General features: G+C 42.3%; 1 protein-coding gene across 2 annotated transcripts in view; it reads right to left on the bottom strand.

Annotated features, from left to right (window-relative positions):
- The window catches only part of LOC137430004 (integrin alpha-8), a 117374-nt gene that overhangs the window by 25538 nt on the left and 73925 nt on the right, over positions 1 to 17911 (bottom strand). For both annotated transcript variants that reach the window (XM_068120466.2, XM_068120457.2), the window contains exons 10-16: positions 16252 to 16308; positions 15855 to 15907; positions 15523 to 15731; positions 15091 to 15288; positions 12753 to 12798; positions 10836 to 10943; positions 10436 to 10488 (exon numbers count right to left, since the gene is read on the bottom strand). In XM_068120466.2, coding sequence (XP_067976567.2) covers positions 10436 to 10488; positions 10836 to 10943; positions 12753 to 12798; positions 15091 to 15288; positions 15523 to 15731; positions 15855 to 15907; positions 16252 to 16308 — 724 coding nt within the window. The remainder of the gene's footprint in view (positions 1 to 10435; positions 10489 to 10835; positions 10944 to 12752; positions 12799 to 15090; positions 15289 to 15522; positions 15732 to 15854; positions 15908 to 16251; positions 16309 to 17911) is intronic.

Genomic DNA, 17911 nt, shown 5'->3' on the forward strand with positions numbered 1-17911 from the left:
GTACAATAATTGATTGATTAATTGCGTAATTAAAATAAATAAATAATAATCGTAAAATAATTTCTTAATCAATTGGCTAATATCAAACTGTTACGTTTGTGGAGGTAAGCGACGAATTGCCATAATGGAGATAGGATCGTATAGATTAGCATGGACCATGTGACATGTAGAAGACATCTCGATACACAGTGCGTTCAGAAAGTATTCAGACCCCTTCACTTTTTTCACATTTTGTTATGTTGCAGCATTATGCTAAAATCGTTCAAATTCATTTTTTCCCTCATCAAACTACACTCAATACCTCATAATGACAACGAGAAAACAGGATTTTAGAAAGTTTTGCAAATTTTTTGAAAAGAAAAAACTGAAATATCACATTTACATAAGTATTCATACCCTTTGCTATAACACTTGAAATTTAGCTCAGGTGCCTCCAATTTCTCTTGATAATCTTTGAGATGTTTCTACACCTTGATTGGAGTCCACCTTTGGTAAATTCAATTGATTGGACATGATTTGGAAAGGCACACACCTGTCTATACAAGGTCTCACAGCTGACAATGCATACCAGAGCAAAAACCAAGCCATGAGGTCGAAGGAACTGCCTGCAGAGCTCAGAGACAGGATTGTGTCGAGGCACAGATCTGGGGAAGCCTACAAAAAAAATTCTGCTGCATTGAAGGTTCCCAAGAGCACAGTGGCCTCTATCATTCTTAAATGGCAAGAAGTTTGGAACAACCAGGACTCTTCCTAGAGCTGGCCGTCCAGCCAAACTGAGCAATCGGGGGAGAAGGGCCTTGGTGAGAGAGGTGACCAATAACCCGATGGTCACTCTGGCTGAGCTCCAGAGATCCTGTGTGGAGATGGGAGAAACTTCCAGAAGGACAACCATCACTCCAACACTCCACCGATCTGGGCTTTATGGCAGAGTGGCCAGACGGAAGCCTCTCCTCAGTGAAAGACACATGAAAGACCACTTGGAGTTTGCAAAAAAGCACCAAAAGGACTCCCAGACTGTGAGAAACAAGAATTCCGTGGGCTTTCATGTGTCGTTTGTGTGTCGCATTTCTGAATGCACTCTCTGAATGCACTGCAGGGTAAACTTTGAGCTTAAGAGTGTTTACGTTTCACCACACGGAGGGTGGTTTTTGTGTAAGGTAGATTGGGCTTTAGGATAATTCCCAGTATGTAATTGCCTCCTTTGATTTCCCTTATGTTTGTGTGCTGGGCTTTCTCAACAAGGAGTGAGAGAGGAGGACGTTTCTTGCTGCCACTTCGTGGTTTGCGGTTCTTGCCTTCTAACACCAGACCCGTTCAACGACCACCAGGCATCCAAAAGTCCACATTGAGGCCCACGTTGAGATAAAATAAAAATAAAATGTTCTTAGTTGTGTTACGGATTTATGTGAATTTATGTGAATTACTATTCAGGTCATTGCTTATTAATGTGTAGTCGATTAAAGGTTGTTGTGATTAAACGGTCAGGAGCCCTTCTGGGGAAAAGGAGACCGGAAACGGAAGGAGAAAAGACACGAGGTCCGGGAGAAGCGGCGATCTTCTTCTTCCTCGCCCAGCGCCGAGAAGAGCGGTATCGATATTGAGCAGCGTGGGGGACGCTGCGTTTGAAAGCCCGTCCGGCGAAAGGAGTTACCTGCGCGGGGTAATTACCCATTTACACGTCAAGTCGCCGTGGGTTAGTGCACGGAACCAAGCGTCCGGCACAGTTCGCCTCACCGTCTACAAGGACGCGTACGGGTCGCACCTTGGGCCTCGCGCGCGTTGCAAGCCGCGCTTGGTTTTGCCCCGTTGCTTGGCAAGGAGGTGTGCGCTGCAGCAGCTGTCTCCGGTACGAGACGTGCACGTTTGGAGCACGTCCACCCGGGGTTCGTTCAACCGCCCGTGTGCGGAGAAGAGAGACATTGTGAGGGACAGTGACCCAAGTGGTCGTGAGTGGGGAAAGGGGGGGACACATATATAAGATGGCCATCTTTGTAATATTGATTGTTGATTGTTGATGGTTGTTGATTGCTCGGGGAATATATTATTGATTATTCCGGATCCTTGGTGTGGGGTTTCTTCTTGACCGGAATTCATATTGATTGCGTTACGAAAGCGTATAAACCATATATCTTTCTGGCGGGGTCCTCCCACGGTCCAGGGGTCACCCAGACCAGGTAGTTACCGGGAGGACCACGTAACAGAATTGGGGGCTCGTCCAATTGAATTCCGGGATATAAAATTGTATAACATAATAAAATAATAATTTTTATTAATTAAAATTAATTAATTAATTATTAATTGGTAAATTTTTGAGAAATTGTGGTAAAGTCTTGGGTGAAGGTTAACAGGTGTTAACGATAGTCACCATGGCGTTTGTTGCACAGAACTTTGCGGTAACACCTAGTGAGGCACAGTTCCGAGCGTTACTAAAAGCGGACCTCTTGAAATTGGCCAAACATTTTAACTTGGAGGTCCGAACTAATTTGAGGAAGGCAGAGTTGCAGACCATGGTGATAGTCTATGGTGGGATTAGGAACATGGGACGAGTTAGCCTGGCAGTGGCTACCCGAAGAACCAGAAGACGTTGAGCTCCGGAAACTGGAGTTGCAATTACGGAGCCAGGAACGGATAAAAGAAGAAGAAAGGAAAGCAGAAAAGGAAAGAGCAGAAGAAGAAAGGAAAGCAGAAAAGGAAAGAGCAGAAGAAGAAAGGAAAGCAGAAGAGAGGAGAGAAGAGAAACAAGCAGAGGAAAGGAGAGTGGAACGAGAACTCCAGGAAAGGTTAAAAGAAGAAGAAAGGAAAGCAGAAAAGGAAAGAGCAGAAGAAGAAAGGAAAGCAGAAGAGAGGAGAGAAGAGAAACAAGCAGAGGAAAGGAGAGTGGAACGAGAACTCCAGGAAAGGTTAGCAGAAGAAGAAAGGAAAGCAGAAAAGGAAAGAGCAGAAGAAGAAAGGAAAGCAGAAGAGAGGAGAGAAGAGAAACAAGCAGAGGAAAGGAGAGTGGAACGAGAACTCCATGAAAGGTTAGAAGGGAGAAAAGCAGAGGAGAGGAGAGCTGCCAGGGAACTCGAAGCAGAGGAGAGAAAAGCCGAAAGGGAGTTGAAGGAACGTGATCTGGCGCTTCAGCAAGAGATTAAATTCAAGGAGCTGGATTTAATGAGAGAACGGGGAGAGGTACCACCCTTGCTGACGGGGTCGACACCTAGCCAGAACACCTTGGATGTGGGCAGACATGTGAGGCTGGTTCCACCCTTCAGTGAAAAGGAAGTCGCTAAATTTTTTCCACACTTTGAGAAAGTGGCTCGACAGTTAAACTGGCCGGAGGAGGCCTGGACCATACTAGTGCAAAGTGTGCTGGTGGGTAAAGCTCAAGAGATATATTCGGCACTACCAATGGACCAATGTGCAGATTATGAGGTATTGAAGAAGCACATCCTCAAAGCCTATGAGTTGGTTCCTGAAGCTTACCGGCAAAAATTCAGGAATGCCAGGAAGAGGGAGAGTGAGACCCATGTGGAGTTTGCCAGAGTGAAAGAAAACATGTTTGATCGGTGGTGTGAGTCGAAAGGAGTCGGGAACGACTTCGAAGCATTGCGTGACCTGATGCTGGTGGAGGAATTTCAACAGTGTGTCCACGAGGACATCAAAGTGTACCTGCAGGAAAAGAAAGTACCAAAGTTGTGGGACGCAGCCACCATGGCAGATGATTATGCCTTAACACACCGGATAGGGGTCCACACACCTAGCTCCTCGCCTAGACTTCAGCAGGGGAGTTATGGAACTCCCGGTGCGGAGAACGACAATACATGGCGGCGGCCTCGAGAGGATTATGGGGACAACGCGGATACCCCAACTGTTCGAAATCAGAGGGCTACGGGCCCAAGACAAACTTATTTCCCGGGGGGCCCGAGGCAGACCACGAGTTTTTCCTCCGGGCCTACTTGCGCCTTTTGCAAAAAACCTGGACACTTGATGTCCAGTTGTTACCTCATGAAAAGGGACAACCCAGAGCGGAGTCCGACTATTACAACTCCGAATGCGATGGCTAGCGTAAGAAATCGCCCACAGAAGAGTTACCAACCATTTATTTATGAGGGGTTTGTCTCACTCGAGGGAGACTTGACTAACCCAAGACCTGTTAGGGTATTGAGGGACACCGGAGCCCATCAATCCTTAATGCTTGAAGGCATTTTGCCATTGTCAAAGAGTACCGCAACTGGTGATAGTGTTCGGTTACAAGGGATCGGTGGCTGTGTTAGTGCCCCACTTCATGTCATCCATTTGGAATCCGATTTGGTGTCAGGACCGGTCACCGTCGGTTTACAAGCCACGCTTCCTGTGGAGGGAGTATCTGTGATTATCGGGAATGATTTGGCCGGGGGGCAAATTTATGGTAACCCAAGGGTTGGTAAAGAGCACAGCAAGGAAAATAACACCACACCAGCTCGGGATGGCGACCAAAGTTCCAAGTTATTTGTAGGGGGACTGAACTTCAGCACAGAGGAAGAAGTTCTGACCTCTGTCTTCAACAGATATGGGCCGCTGGTGGAAGTGCGGGTGGTAAAAGACAGGGAAACGCAATGGTCAAGAGGGTTCGGCTTTGTCACGTTTGCAAGCACAAGAGACGCCAGGGAGGCAGAGAAGAATTGGAATGGTAAGGATTTGGAAGGTCGGACCATAACAGTAGGGAAGGCATTTCGTAGGCGTCGAGAGATCTACAGAAGAGGACCACTTGGCGGTAGTTTTGGTGTTGGCAGCAGCCGATATTACTATGGAGGCTCCCAGAGTTACGGCACCTCCCGCAAGAATGAAGGTCAGAGCACTGGCCGAGAAGGAGACCGCCAGTCAGGTAATGGCTGGGACAAGGGGTCCCCCCGTAACTGTTAGGAGTCTGGAGAAGTTGAAGCACTATATACGGTGGAGCCGCCGAGCCGGGGCTCCTACACGGACTAACCGTGAACGCCACGTTCTTAAAAGGCGTCCAGGTAGTGAACTTTCCTGCACGGACTAACCGTGAACTCCACGTTCTTAAAGGCGTCCATGTAATGAACTTTCCTCCCCGGACTAACCGTGAACTCCACATTCCTTAAGGCGTCCATGTAGGGAATACTCAGCTGGGCCTCCCGAAAAAGTGCTATCGAGAGGTTTAACGTTGGGGCTTTGGTCACCACCTTTTAACCGTCATTCGAGAGAAACTAGAAGTGGTTGACGCTTGGTCCAGAGTGAATTAATCTAGGGGTTTTGTGAAATGTTGTTGCTTTATTTTTAAGTGATAATTGTGCCCGGGGGGAACTGATGATTTGGGGGGTGTGAGTTATCTGGTTTGTTTATCACAGGTGGCCGGCAAAGAAAGTTTTCGCTGGGTTCCAACTTTCTTTCTTGAAGGGGGGGAGTGTTACGGATTTATGTGAATTTATGTGAATTACTATTCAGGTCATTGCTTATTAATATGTAGTCGATTAAAGGTTGTTGTGATTAAAGGGTCAGGAGCCCTTCTGGGGAAAAGGAGACCGGAAACGGAAGGAGAAAAGACACGAGGTCCGGGAGAAGCGGCGATCTTCTTCTTCCTCACCCAGCGCCGAGAAGAGCGGTATCGATATTGAGCAGCGTGGGGGAAGCTGCGTTTGAAAGCCCGTCCGGCGAAAGGAGTTACCTGTGTGGGGTAATTACCCATTTACACGTCAAATCGCCGTGGGTTCGTGCACGGAACCAAGCGTCCGGCACAGTTCGCCTCACCGTCTACAAGGACGCGTACGGGTCGCACCTTTGGCCTCGCGCGCGTTGCAAGCCGCGCTTGGTTTTGCCCCGTTGCTTGGCAAGGAGGTGTGCGCTGCAGCAGCTGTCCCCGGTACGAGACGTGCACGTTTGGAGCACGTCCGCCCGGGGTTCGTTCAACCGCCCGTGTGCGGAGAAGAGAGACATTGTGAGGGACAGTGACCCAAGTGGTCGTGAGTGGGGAAAGGGGGGGACACATATATAAGATGGCCATCTTTGTAATATTGATTGTTGATTGTTGATGGTTGTTGATTGCTCGGGGAATATATTATTGATTATTCCGGATCCTTGGTGTGGGGTTTCTTCTTGACCGGAATTCATATTGATTGCGTTACGAAAGCGTATAAACCATATATCTTTCTGGCGGGGTCCTCCCACGGTCCGGGGGTCACCCAGACCAGGTAGTTACCGGGAGGACCACGTAACAGTTGGCTGACACTCAGCTCTGAGTGTCAGCCAACTAAGAACATTTTATTTTTCTTCTATCTTTCCCCTTGTCCGTATTCATGTCTGAATGGAGACGTCTCAAGTAGGATTAAAGATTTACCTCACCATTCATTTCATTTCCGTGCTTTATTTTCATTAAATCTTTTATTGTTGCATTTCATTTCTGGTGTTAGTTTCTTTGTTGTGGGGTTCGGATTAACCCCGTGTGCCATCATACAGGTAAGACCCTGGTTTTCTTCCCCCACGCGCACCAAAAATATACCACCAAGTTTTGAACTGCTGCCTCAGAGTTAACTGTTCGGCTAATCGTCCAAGGCTGGTTTTCATCAGCCATGGACGTGACAATACCTCAAGCACCAGTGTTTCATCTGAAGCTGTAACTTTTTGAAAATTAATTAAATAAGTCATTAATTTAAAAAAAAATTGATTAATTGATTAATCAATAAATAATTAATCGATGAATTGATTACTAAATCAAACATATCCTTTATAGCCACATCACTTGGTCACTGTCGTGTCCAAATATTAGCTTCCTTGCTCAAAAGGTGTTTGAGATATTGCCCAGATGAGAAAGGAAATAAATAAGTGCTTAATTAATCGATAATAATTAAGTAATTAATTGATTAATCAAAAAAAAAAATACCGTTTTTGTCAAAACACGTGCTCACTATTGTGCCGACATTTCAGCTTCCTAGCTCAAAGGATGGCTGAGATATCACCTGGACAAACAAACAAACAGCTGGAGTGAAAACTGTACTCCCTTTCAGCGCGCGTCATCGCCGGGCCCCCTTCGGTGCCCGGCGATGACATCATGCAGCACCTGGAGATGGATTAGAAAAGGAGCGGTGTACAAGATTAAACTCTCAAATGTATTTCAAGTAATCATTTGTTTGATGAACGTCAGTAAAGCCTCCTTATTACGAACAATTATGTTCTCTGGACTAGTTTTTGCATTGAAAATCTGTCGTTCAGGAAATATTTCCCTTTTAATGTTTGTCCCCAACCCCACAAAATGCTTTTAAATGTTTAAATAATATATAGATGGAATATACTGTTGTGCACATTAGTGCACTGCTAACTGTGGCTCATAAAATTACAAAAAGTGAAGAAAGAGAGAATCGTCTAAGAGTTTTCGAGGAAGTAACCCATCATCATCGTCCTTGATCACCCATCACTTCACGTCCTTACCGTCCCCATCCCTGTCATGAGCCGATTTATAAATTAACTTCTTCCCACCGTCCTCTTCTAAGTTGCTATACACGTTTCCATATAATTAATTCCCTTATCCACAGCTCTCCTGGCTGCTTTATTATTGTGCCCATACAAGTGCATTACCCCTGCGGCTGAATTTGGTTGTCCCCCTCTATCCTTGATCTTCTCTATCCTCTTACAAACCTCCTTCAAACCAACTACCTTCGTGACTTCCTCCATCCACCATACCTGGTTTATATCCCTCGACGATGCACCCTTCCCTGATGTCCTTCCACATAAATTCCTGCAATTCCCCTAAATGCCTTTCTGTTTTCCACCCCTTCTCCAAACCTTTGGCTTCTTCACTATTTCCTCATTACTTGGCCCTTACCCTCTTGTTATACTCTAACATCTACAGTGCCGAGGACCATGGACTTCCACCACTTTATCATCATCCAGCCCCCTTCCTTTTCTGCATGCGTACAACAAACGCCACAGACTTGTGCAAGGTGGTGACATGCTCTCCTATCACCATCTTACAGCCCTTGATCCTCCACAACAGTTACTTCCTAACTACCAACAAATCCAGTTCTGTGTTGTGCTGTCCACTCCTGTAAGTAATCTTGTAGCTGTTCCACTTTTGGAAGAACGAACCAGCTATACCTAAACCATTTCTCGCCACCACCTCCACCTGTTCTTGCTCCTCTCTATTCCTTGTTCCCCATCCAAATTTACCAACACATTCTTCTTCTCCAGGCTCAGTTTCTCCCACATGTGCGTTGAAGCCGCCCGCAATGCACAGCATCACCTCCAGCTCAACCATTTCATCCTCTCCAGCGTATCCCTGAACTCCTGCTTCTCTATCTTAGTCCTTCATGTCTGTGACCCATATAGCGATTTCACACACATCATGTGTTTCTGGGTCACCAACCATGCCATAACTATCTGTCTCTCCCATCTTTCTACTTTGATCACATCCTTGCTGACCTCTTCTGATACTATGATTCCAATGCCATTAATCATTCCATCACCTCCTGTGTCCTCCCAGGCCCTTCCATCCAGCTTGTACCGTCCTACCAACCTTTTCACAATGTCCCCTTTCAATCAGATTTCCTGAACAAACAACACTTCTAACCTGCATTGCTTCATCTCCACCATCTTGACTCTTCTTCCCTCCATTGATCCCACATTCAGACTACCTAGCAAGACCTCATTCTGAATCGCTGTCCGCCTCGCAGGGGTAGTACAATAATTGTATGTCGAAAGTGCACGATGTAGCTTTCATTGAAACTTGTGAGTTTCCAGCAATACCTGTAAAGGCAGTCAAGGCGTTTGAGAGCCACTGATTGGCTGCCAAAAGTATGCGAGGTATTTATTTTATAACAGCAAATAAACATTTTTTAAATTATATCCTCTTTTTAATATTTTACAAGTCAGGAGACGACAATGGTTCACGAGCGAGCGGTATTCAATGACAAAGGACGGACTATAACCAAAACAGGCCCGGACAGGCCAGACCCGGAAATGTCAAAACGAAGGTTACTGACCTTGACATGAGATAGAAAATAATGTATAATCAGTTATGAGGTTAGTTAGCTACAAAATCTTACTATAATTCACCAAATGTCTGTCCGTTTGTCTGTCTGTTTGAAGGTACCGTAAAAACTGCTGAACCGATCTCAACGATATTTTGGGTGGATAATCCTGGGATCTCCAGGATTAAAATAGGCCATTTAGTTTTCCCAATTTCAGCTTTGGTTTTCAGCATTCTCAGGCTTGGACTCACGCATAACATTCGCGTTCACATAACGTTCATTGTTCTCATTGTAACGATGTTGTTTTCCCGGGTGCTGCACAAATGGCTGCACCGATCGCTGCACAGCTGCACCGATCGAACTCGGTGACCTCGGACAAAGACCTTTTATAAGGACACGGGTTGAATCCCTGCTTAAGAGAATTCTAACCCATTTCAACTGAAGGAAACACGTATCGGGAGTACATACGACATAGCGATTGTGAACACGATTAGTTTAATCTCCACATGAGAGAATTCCACATCGCTATTTTTGTGGTGAATATGCTAACAGATCACTGTCTCCATCGATCTTGCCAAGGCCGTAACAGCTATCGGCTCAAAATCCTTTTAACTGTTGATTTGGAAGTTTTTACAATGAAGGAAACACGTATCGGGAGTACATACGACATCGGGAGGACTAACTGCACGTGTCTTCAGTATCAAGCTTAAATCTGTCATGGCGGATCTGAAGAGCGGAATGCTTGGAGAAGTGGTGGGCTACTTCGGCATTAAGGAGGATCAGAAATGTGGACTCCCCCACTGCCACATCCTGCTGATACTTGCTCCCGCATGACGTTATTTTCCCGGGTGCCGCACAAACGGCTGCACGGATCGAGATTTAACGGATGTTTATATAAATCGTTTAAAAGAAAAAAAGCCTTCAATTTCTGATATTTAGCCTTTTCATTTGGGCCTCCCAATTGAAGCCCCGCCCATAGGGCGGGTACCGTTGCTAGTACCGAAAATCCGGTGAAAAATGAAATGAAAAAAAAAAAAAAAAATTAAAAATCGAGCTTCGTGGGGCTAGACACATGACATTGGCCTAACCAAATATCGAAACCCCACCCCTGTCAGATTCCACCAAACCCCTCGGAGAAGATGTAGCTTGAAATCGATTACCCCCTAAAAAGACATGTTTTGGGGGCGTGGCTCCGCCCACAATGGGCACAATACGCCCACTCTAGGCAGGACAACTAGATCATGATATCAACCTCCCACCCAAGTTTCATCAATATCGGATGATATCATCGGGTAGTTATGCTGCGGACAGACACACACACAGACAGACGCACACACACGACGAATATAGTGGTCACTTGATAACTCGTGAACCAATTATATTCAAAGAATATTAGAATTCTGTCTAAATATCTGATTGAATTGCACCAGGAGTTTCAGTGAGACACTCAGAGATTGTGTGTTGGGTGCTGTTACAATGCCAGGTCTTACGCAGTTTTTCTGGAGCTGCTCCGGCTGCTGAGATTGAATATTCAATGGTGAAGCTGCAAGGCCAAAGGAATAGGTCAGAGGGAATAGCTCTGCTCAACCAACATTATTGCCTTCCAGGCCTAAGATACCTATTTACAAAACGACTTCTAGGCCTAAAAAGTTAGTAATTCCCAAGGCAGATTTATGAAGTTATTCGCCTCATAGTAAAACAATACTAAGTGACTGTTTACCATCTTTAAGAAAAGTTGTTTCAGGAACATAAAACCCTGTGTTTTAAACCATTGTTTTAAACATTTCTAGTTGCTGGCCCAAAGACTTTAGGGGTCAGCACAGAAGTCACTTCACAGGCCTAAATTCCTTACAGATTAAAAAAAAAAAAAAAAGTTTTGATTTTTCTTACCAGGTGAAATCTTTGCCGGTGTCTGGATTCTTGCAATTCTTAACCTCTGGGTTAATGATCTGTGGAATCACATGGACACTTGCCTCAATACGAACCACCGGTCTAGCCCTACACAACAGAGGTGGCAAAATAGAATGAATTAAACTTCTCAGCTTGATGTGAAGATATTGAGGCAAAGTTCAATGAATTAATATCGACACAAAGATGGATCATTGAAATCGGTTTTTGGAAGTGCAGATGAGTTGGACAACCATCTGATGAAATTGAATTTTTAAAATCCTTATACAGCTCACTTTATCTTCGAAACACATTTTTCTCACACCCATCTATGCGTAGATAGTAATTCTTAAAGATGTGATCATTTCAAAAATCCTCATTAATAACATGTGCAGTATTGGCCAATATTGGTGAAAATGCTATGGCAGATGACAGATGGCGTTTGAATGAATTGCACATTTCAATTTGGCGATAAGGCCACACTCATTACCTTCACCACCGAAGGTGCATGGAGGTTATGTTTTCAGCCCTGTCTGTTTGTCTGTTTGTTTGTCTGTGAACAACATATCTCAAAAAGTTGTGAACGGATTCCAATGAAATTTGGCGGAGAGGTTGCGTATGTCACAAGGAAGAATTGATTCAATTTGGTGAAGATCCGGATCTGGATCAGATAATTTTTTAAGTGATTCTTCACCATTGAGTGATAGGGCTAAAACCGATACATAGCATGATATCTCAAAAAGTTATGGATGGATTTAGACAAAACTTGGTGGACAGATTGGGTTTGTGACAAGACCTAATCAATTCGATTTTGGTGAAGATCTGAATATGGATTCGGATATGAGAATTGTTTAATTTTTAAGTGATTCTTCATCATTGAGAGATCGGGTGAAAAGCGATATATAACATGATATTTAAAAAGTTGTGGACGAGTTATGACTAAACTTGGTGGAGGAGTTGGGTAGGTGACAAGAACAAGTCGATTATACTTTGGTTCAGGTCCGAATCCAGATCCGGCCTATCAGTGGGATACAAAATGGTCTCAACAGTATGGTCTCAACTGAGTGCTTTTCTAGTTCAGTTTGTGAAGACGTCTGCATGCTTTCATTACAGCATAAACTATCCCCAGCAGAAGTATGTTATTAATAGACACACAGGAACGAGCCAACAAAAATTAACTCAAACAAGTACAGATACATTCAAAGTACACCGCCCCCATGCCAAATAATTAAATATCCTACAGAGCGGCATTGCTGGGGCCCCCGGCGCCCGGCAATACCGCAGTGCAGCTCATATAGACTGCATTGGGAGCGAGAGGTGTACACTAATTGATTGATTAATTGTATAATTAAAATCAATACAAAGATTATCACAAAATATTTCCTTAATCAATTGGCTAATAGCATAACTAAACCACTCGTGCTTCATCCGAAGATGTATCTTTTAGAAATTTAATTAAATAAGTCATTTAATCAATAAATAAATTAATCGATTAAATGTTTAATCAATAAATCAAAAATATCCTTGATAGCCACATCACTTGGCCACTGTCATGTCCAAATATTAGCTTCCTAGCTCAAGAGGTGCCTGAGATATTGGACAATGAGAAAGAAAATAAGTAAATGATTAATAATGAAAATAAATAAATAATAATCATAAAAAAATTAAATTATTAATCAATTCGGTCATAGAACACACACACCACCACCATTTCATCAGAATCTGTAACTCAGTCAGTAATCTGTAATTCCCTATATGCTTGCCAAGCAAGGCCCAAAAATTATAAAAGGACAAGAACAGTTCAAAATACTGTGTAGGAATTTTCAAGCTTCACATCTGATGATAAATTGAAATTGAAACAATTGCTGAAAATATATATATTCACCAATCATGTTATTTTATGTTGCTAAACCTACTCACCTGTAAAGAATGGCTTTGGAAACTCCAAATGCCCCAACGAGGAGGTCTGTAGAACATGGAACAGTAAAGGCACAGGTTAAAGTGAGCACGGATTGTTTTGTGCCTCCACTTTCCACACAGCTCAATAATCAGCCATTGTAATAATAGTTGCCCTTCATAGCCAAAGATGAGTGTTCACATATGGCATGTGAATTTTATTGATAGTGTAGGACCTTCTACCCATGTAACCTGGTACCTAGAAATATGGAAGAAGACCGAAATACTTGCTTTCCACGCTGGCAGAACCATTTTCGTGGAAAGTGATCCACCAATCGATGAACAAGCTGGCTCCTACTTATTGCTAGGTTTGTAGTGGCATTTGGAGTAAAGGAAGTTGCCAAAGGTTTTTCCCAGACGAGGAATCAAACTTGGTTTCTCTTGCTTGCGAGGTGAGCATGCTATTCACTACACAGGGTTGGCTTTATAGAGGAATGCATGTGAGAAAATATTAATCAACAATTCTTTGGCAATCATTACACCGCCAAATTTTCAGGCTGAGATCTGGGTCTGCAAAGCATGACAACTTTACCTTTTGCTCTAAGTATCCCATTCCAAAATGCATCATGACCAGTGCTTGTCCTCATTGGCAGAGCAGTTAAATGATGTATGGTATTGCACACCGCTCTTTCCCTATTCCATCTCCAGGTGCTGCGTGACGTCATCGCCGGGCACTGAAGTGAGGCCCGGGGATGATACACACCGAATGGGAGTACTCAGTTTTCACTCTATTTGTTTCTTGTTTGTTTGTCCGGGCGATGTCTCAGCCATCCTTGAGCTACGAAGCTGAACTTTGGACAAAATAATGAGCATGTGCTTTGGCAAAAACGTTTTTTTTTTTTTGATGAATCAATTAATTGATTAATTACTTAAATATTATCGATGTATTAATCACTTATTTATTTACTTTCTCATCTGGGCAATATCTCAGGCACCTTTTGAATTAGGAAGCTGATATTTGGACACGACAATGAGCAAGGGATTTGGCTATAACGGATATTTTTGATTAATTTATTAATCAATGAATCGATTAAGTACTGGATTCAATCATTTTCAAAAAGTTAGATTTGGATGAAACGGTGGTGGTTTAGGTATGCTATTAGCCATTTGATTAAGATATTAATAATTTTACGATTTTTTTTTTTTAATCATTAATAATTTATTTCTTTTCTTTCTCATCTGCCTAATATCTCAGGCACCTTTTGAGATTGGCAGCTGATACTTGGAAACGGCAGTGACCAAGTGATTTGGCTATAAAAGGTATTTTTGATTTATTGATTAATCAATTAATTGGTTATTTATTTAATTTTTCCAACGAATTAATTATTTAATTATTTTTCAAAAAGTTACAGATTCGGATGAAACACTGGTGGTGTACGTATGCTATTAGCCAATTCATTAAGAAATTAATTATTTTACAATTATTATTTATTTATTTTAATTACGCAATTAATCAATTCATCAATCAATTATTGTACACCTCTCCCTCCAAATTCCGTCTCCATGTACTGCACGACGGCATCGTCAGGCACTGAAGGCGCCCCAGCAATGTTATGTGCTGGAGGATGTTATTTATTTATTTGGCATGGGGTGATGTACTTTGAATGCATCGCTACTTGTTTTTAATGTTTCTGCTTCAAAAGCATTGTGCTTCAGAGGCAAGCCATTAAAAATAATTTATAACATCATTAGGACCACTAATTAGGAGTTGCTTGAAGGATGAAGTGGGACAAATCGTTGTGGACCCAGATGGAATTAAGGGAAGATGGAAGAGAATATGGAAATGCTGTTGAATACAGAGAATGAAAGGGATGGCAACATAGAGAGTAACCCAGTTTTTGGATAGGCAGAGAAGATAACCGAGAAGGAATTTGAGGAAGCGATAAAAGCAATGAAGAGTAGGTTAAGTGCTAAATAAATAATATAAGGTTAAATAAAAATAAATAATAAGGTTAATAAAGATGGACGAATCCTAGGATCCTGGGTTCGAATCCCGGTCAATCGCTGAATTAACACCAGGGGGGTTGACTCAGCCTGTCATCCTTCCGAGGTCGGCTAATTGAGTACCAGTTCACTGGTAATTCCCTGTTTGTCGTTAAAGGCGGCAAAAAGGGTTGGCGTCAGGAAGGGCATCCGGCCGTAAAACATTGCTTCAAAAAGGGGACCGAAAAACAACAACAACCACGGTTCCCGAAAAAGGCCAACCCCCGCTTTGCGGGGAAAAATGGCCTCTAAAGGTGGTTTTTTAAATTTTTATTAGGACCCAAACAGTGGTAACAGGATGTTCTAAAGACCTTCTCACCTGGATAACCATTGGCATCCACATCAGCGCCCCCTCGCAGTGCATAGCCAAAGCTTGGGGGCAGCGCATTTGGTCCACTGGGCCAATGGCTTTTGAGCACCTGTGAGGCAGTAGACTGCAGCCCCTCCCGGCCTCCATTATAAATATAAACCAAACCACCGTGGTTTTCACCTCCAAATGGAACTCCTACTGCCAAATCTGCCAAGGGAAAAAGGAGTGGCTGCTTTGGAATAATCATGAGCAAATGAAGGAACACCACAGCAAATTTTAGAACACCAGCATGGCAGAAGCATGTAAAATGGCAAGTCATTTATAGTTTTACAATGAGTGTGAGTGATGAAGATAAAGGAAAGAAGGAGGCAGAGGAGACGAGGAATACAGAACGCTGGTGAAATGGGAAGCCAGATGGACAAAGAAAAATAATGCTCTGACCATTGTAGCCATCGTCGTCAAGATCACCAAGTGGTGCTATGGCACTGCCAAAGCGTGCATATGTCTGAGAGCCGGTTAACGTCTGTGATGAGCGAAAATTTAAGGGCATGTGGTCCTGGAGGTACTGGTAGACCCGACCAACTTCACGGAGTTTGCCATCGGCACCTCGCTCCATGTAAAGTGGAGCTCCGACAAACACGTCATCCAACCTGCCAGACATTAATTCAGCTGAATGTCAAAATCTACAACTCTCTATAACAGGTCATATTTAGCCTGAGCCATTAATGCAACTTGCATGGTTCCATAAGTATCCATAACAAACATTAACTCACCCATCTTCATTAACATCGGTCACGGCCACTGTGAATCCAAAGTATGAGGCCATCTGGAGCAAGAATGTAAACACAAGATGGCAATCATTCCAGTGTAAATAGGCCAAATAACAGATGCCCTTCAAAACAGTCTGTTTTTCCTCGAGGCTCAATCCAGGAATTTGCAAGATATTAATGTGGTTTATCTTCTGCTAGGCCATACAATATGAACCACTTGCGCTCACTGTGGTGTTCAAATCCTGACGTTAGTAATTAAAATGACCAAAATGAGGCACGATAGAGCTCTGCCTGAACAATCGATACAGCAACTCCATTTTCATTGCTGAACTAATTCAGATTGCGGTGTGTAAGTTGGAAAGGGAGGAAGGAGAAGGAGGGTGGTAGAGGTAATTATTACCTGCTCTCCAGTGAAGTTGTATATTGATAACATGGTCTTTGAATCAATTATACCCACCTGAAAATAAAAAGATGAACAGATTAAAACAAGATTTAATAAATGAAGAGAAACAGGACTACAAATATCATTATTCAATTAACAATTCTGACTTTATAATATTCAATATAATAATTTTTTGACAGTTCAAGAATATAACTTTACATAACATTCGAATAAAATTTATCACAAGAATAATCCTATCATTGTACTGAAGTATAACAAAACATGCTTCTCTCCCTCCCGCCACCACCTCCTCCTTGTAGATGCAATGATCCAAAATATTGAGCAATAACTTAGAAGATAACTGGGATACCGATACACAATGATTTACACATTTCAAAAGGCACAAAGGCATAATGAAATTATGAACAAATATATATATATATATATATAATTTTATATATATATATAATTTTTTATATATATATATATATATACACAAAGAATTAAGTTAAGCACCCCTACACAACGAATTAAGGTAAGCACCCCCTAATATATATTCTTTGTGTATATGTATACATTGGCATATATTCTAAGGTATGTGAGATCAAATAATGATTGGTATGACATTAGCAATTATCCATTGATGAAATTGAGTGATCAAAGTGAAAAAAAGTGATTGGTTGAGTCAGTGATCCGATCACGTGGGTCCTACACACGTTATTGACGCAAAGATCGCTAGAGGTCTTCTCAGAACAATGACTGTACGTTAGAAAACATAAACGTCATCCACACTGTCCGTGATGGACCTATAGCTCCATACTTAAATTGAGGTGAAAATATGCCTAAAATTCCCAAAAAATTTCACCTTAAATTATTCAGAATAAAATATTGAAAACAGCATGATTGTTATGTTTTTATGTGACCATAATATCACTTCTCCAGAAAATATAGCAATATCATGGGTATATTACACTGTTTTGACGACAACAAACTTGTAATGTGCGAGGTTGTAAAAAAACGGGGGGGGTGCTTAACTTAATTCTTTGTGTATATATATATCAGTTATTATGTGATTTCATACCATCAGTGGTGAACCGCCATTAAGGTAATAAGTGTATGCAGGACTCACTGCGTTGCACTGATGAAGCCCCAACAGGATGAAACTAGGTCGGTAACTGTGAGTTTTTCATGCACTTATGACTGTATCTGAACTAAGATCAAAATTATGCTCTGTCGGATGGTTCTTCCGAGAGCTTGACAGGCAGAGCGTACGTACATGGCGGTGACGTCATTACGTGCGCTCATTAAGCTGGAGAATTGAAATTATATTTAGATATATATATAGAACAACAACGGCACTCGGTTGAGCGCATACCTCCGCCAGGCTGAACAGTTTATGTTTTGCATCCCCAAATCTAATCAGCTTGTTCTTGTCACTTACCCAACTCATCCACCCAGTTTTGTCATAACTCGTCCATAACTTTTAAATATATATTTAATTTTTTAATGTTTAAAAAACAAAATTTATATAATTTTTTTTAATAATTATATAATTTAAAAAAAACTAATATATACACCTGTATATACAGTCACGTGAAAAAGTAAGTACACCCTATGTAAAGTTTTGACTTTTTCAACATATTTCAACATACAGCTATTTGATCTTCATTTCAACAAT

This window comes from Myxine glutinosa, chromosome 1 (assembly GCF_964187855.1).
Source record: "Myxine glutinosa chromosome 1, kmMyxGlut1.1, whole genome shotgun sequence".
NCBI classification, from domain to species: domain Eukaryota; kingdom Metazoa; phylum Chordata; class Myxini; order Myxiniformes; family Myxinidae; genus Myxine; species Myxine glutinosa.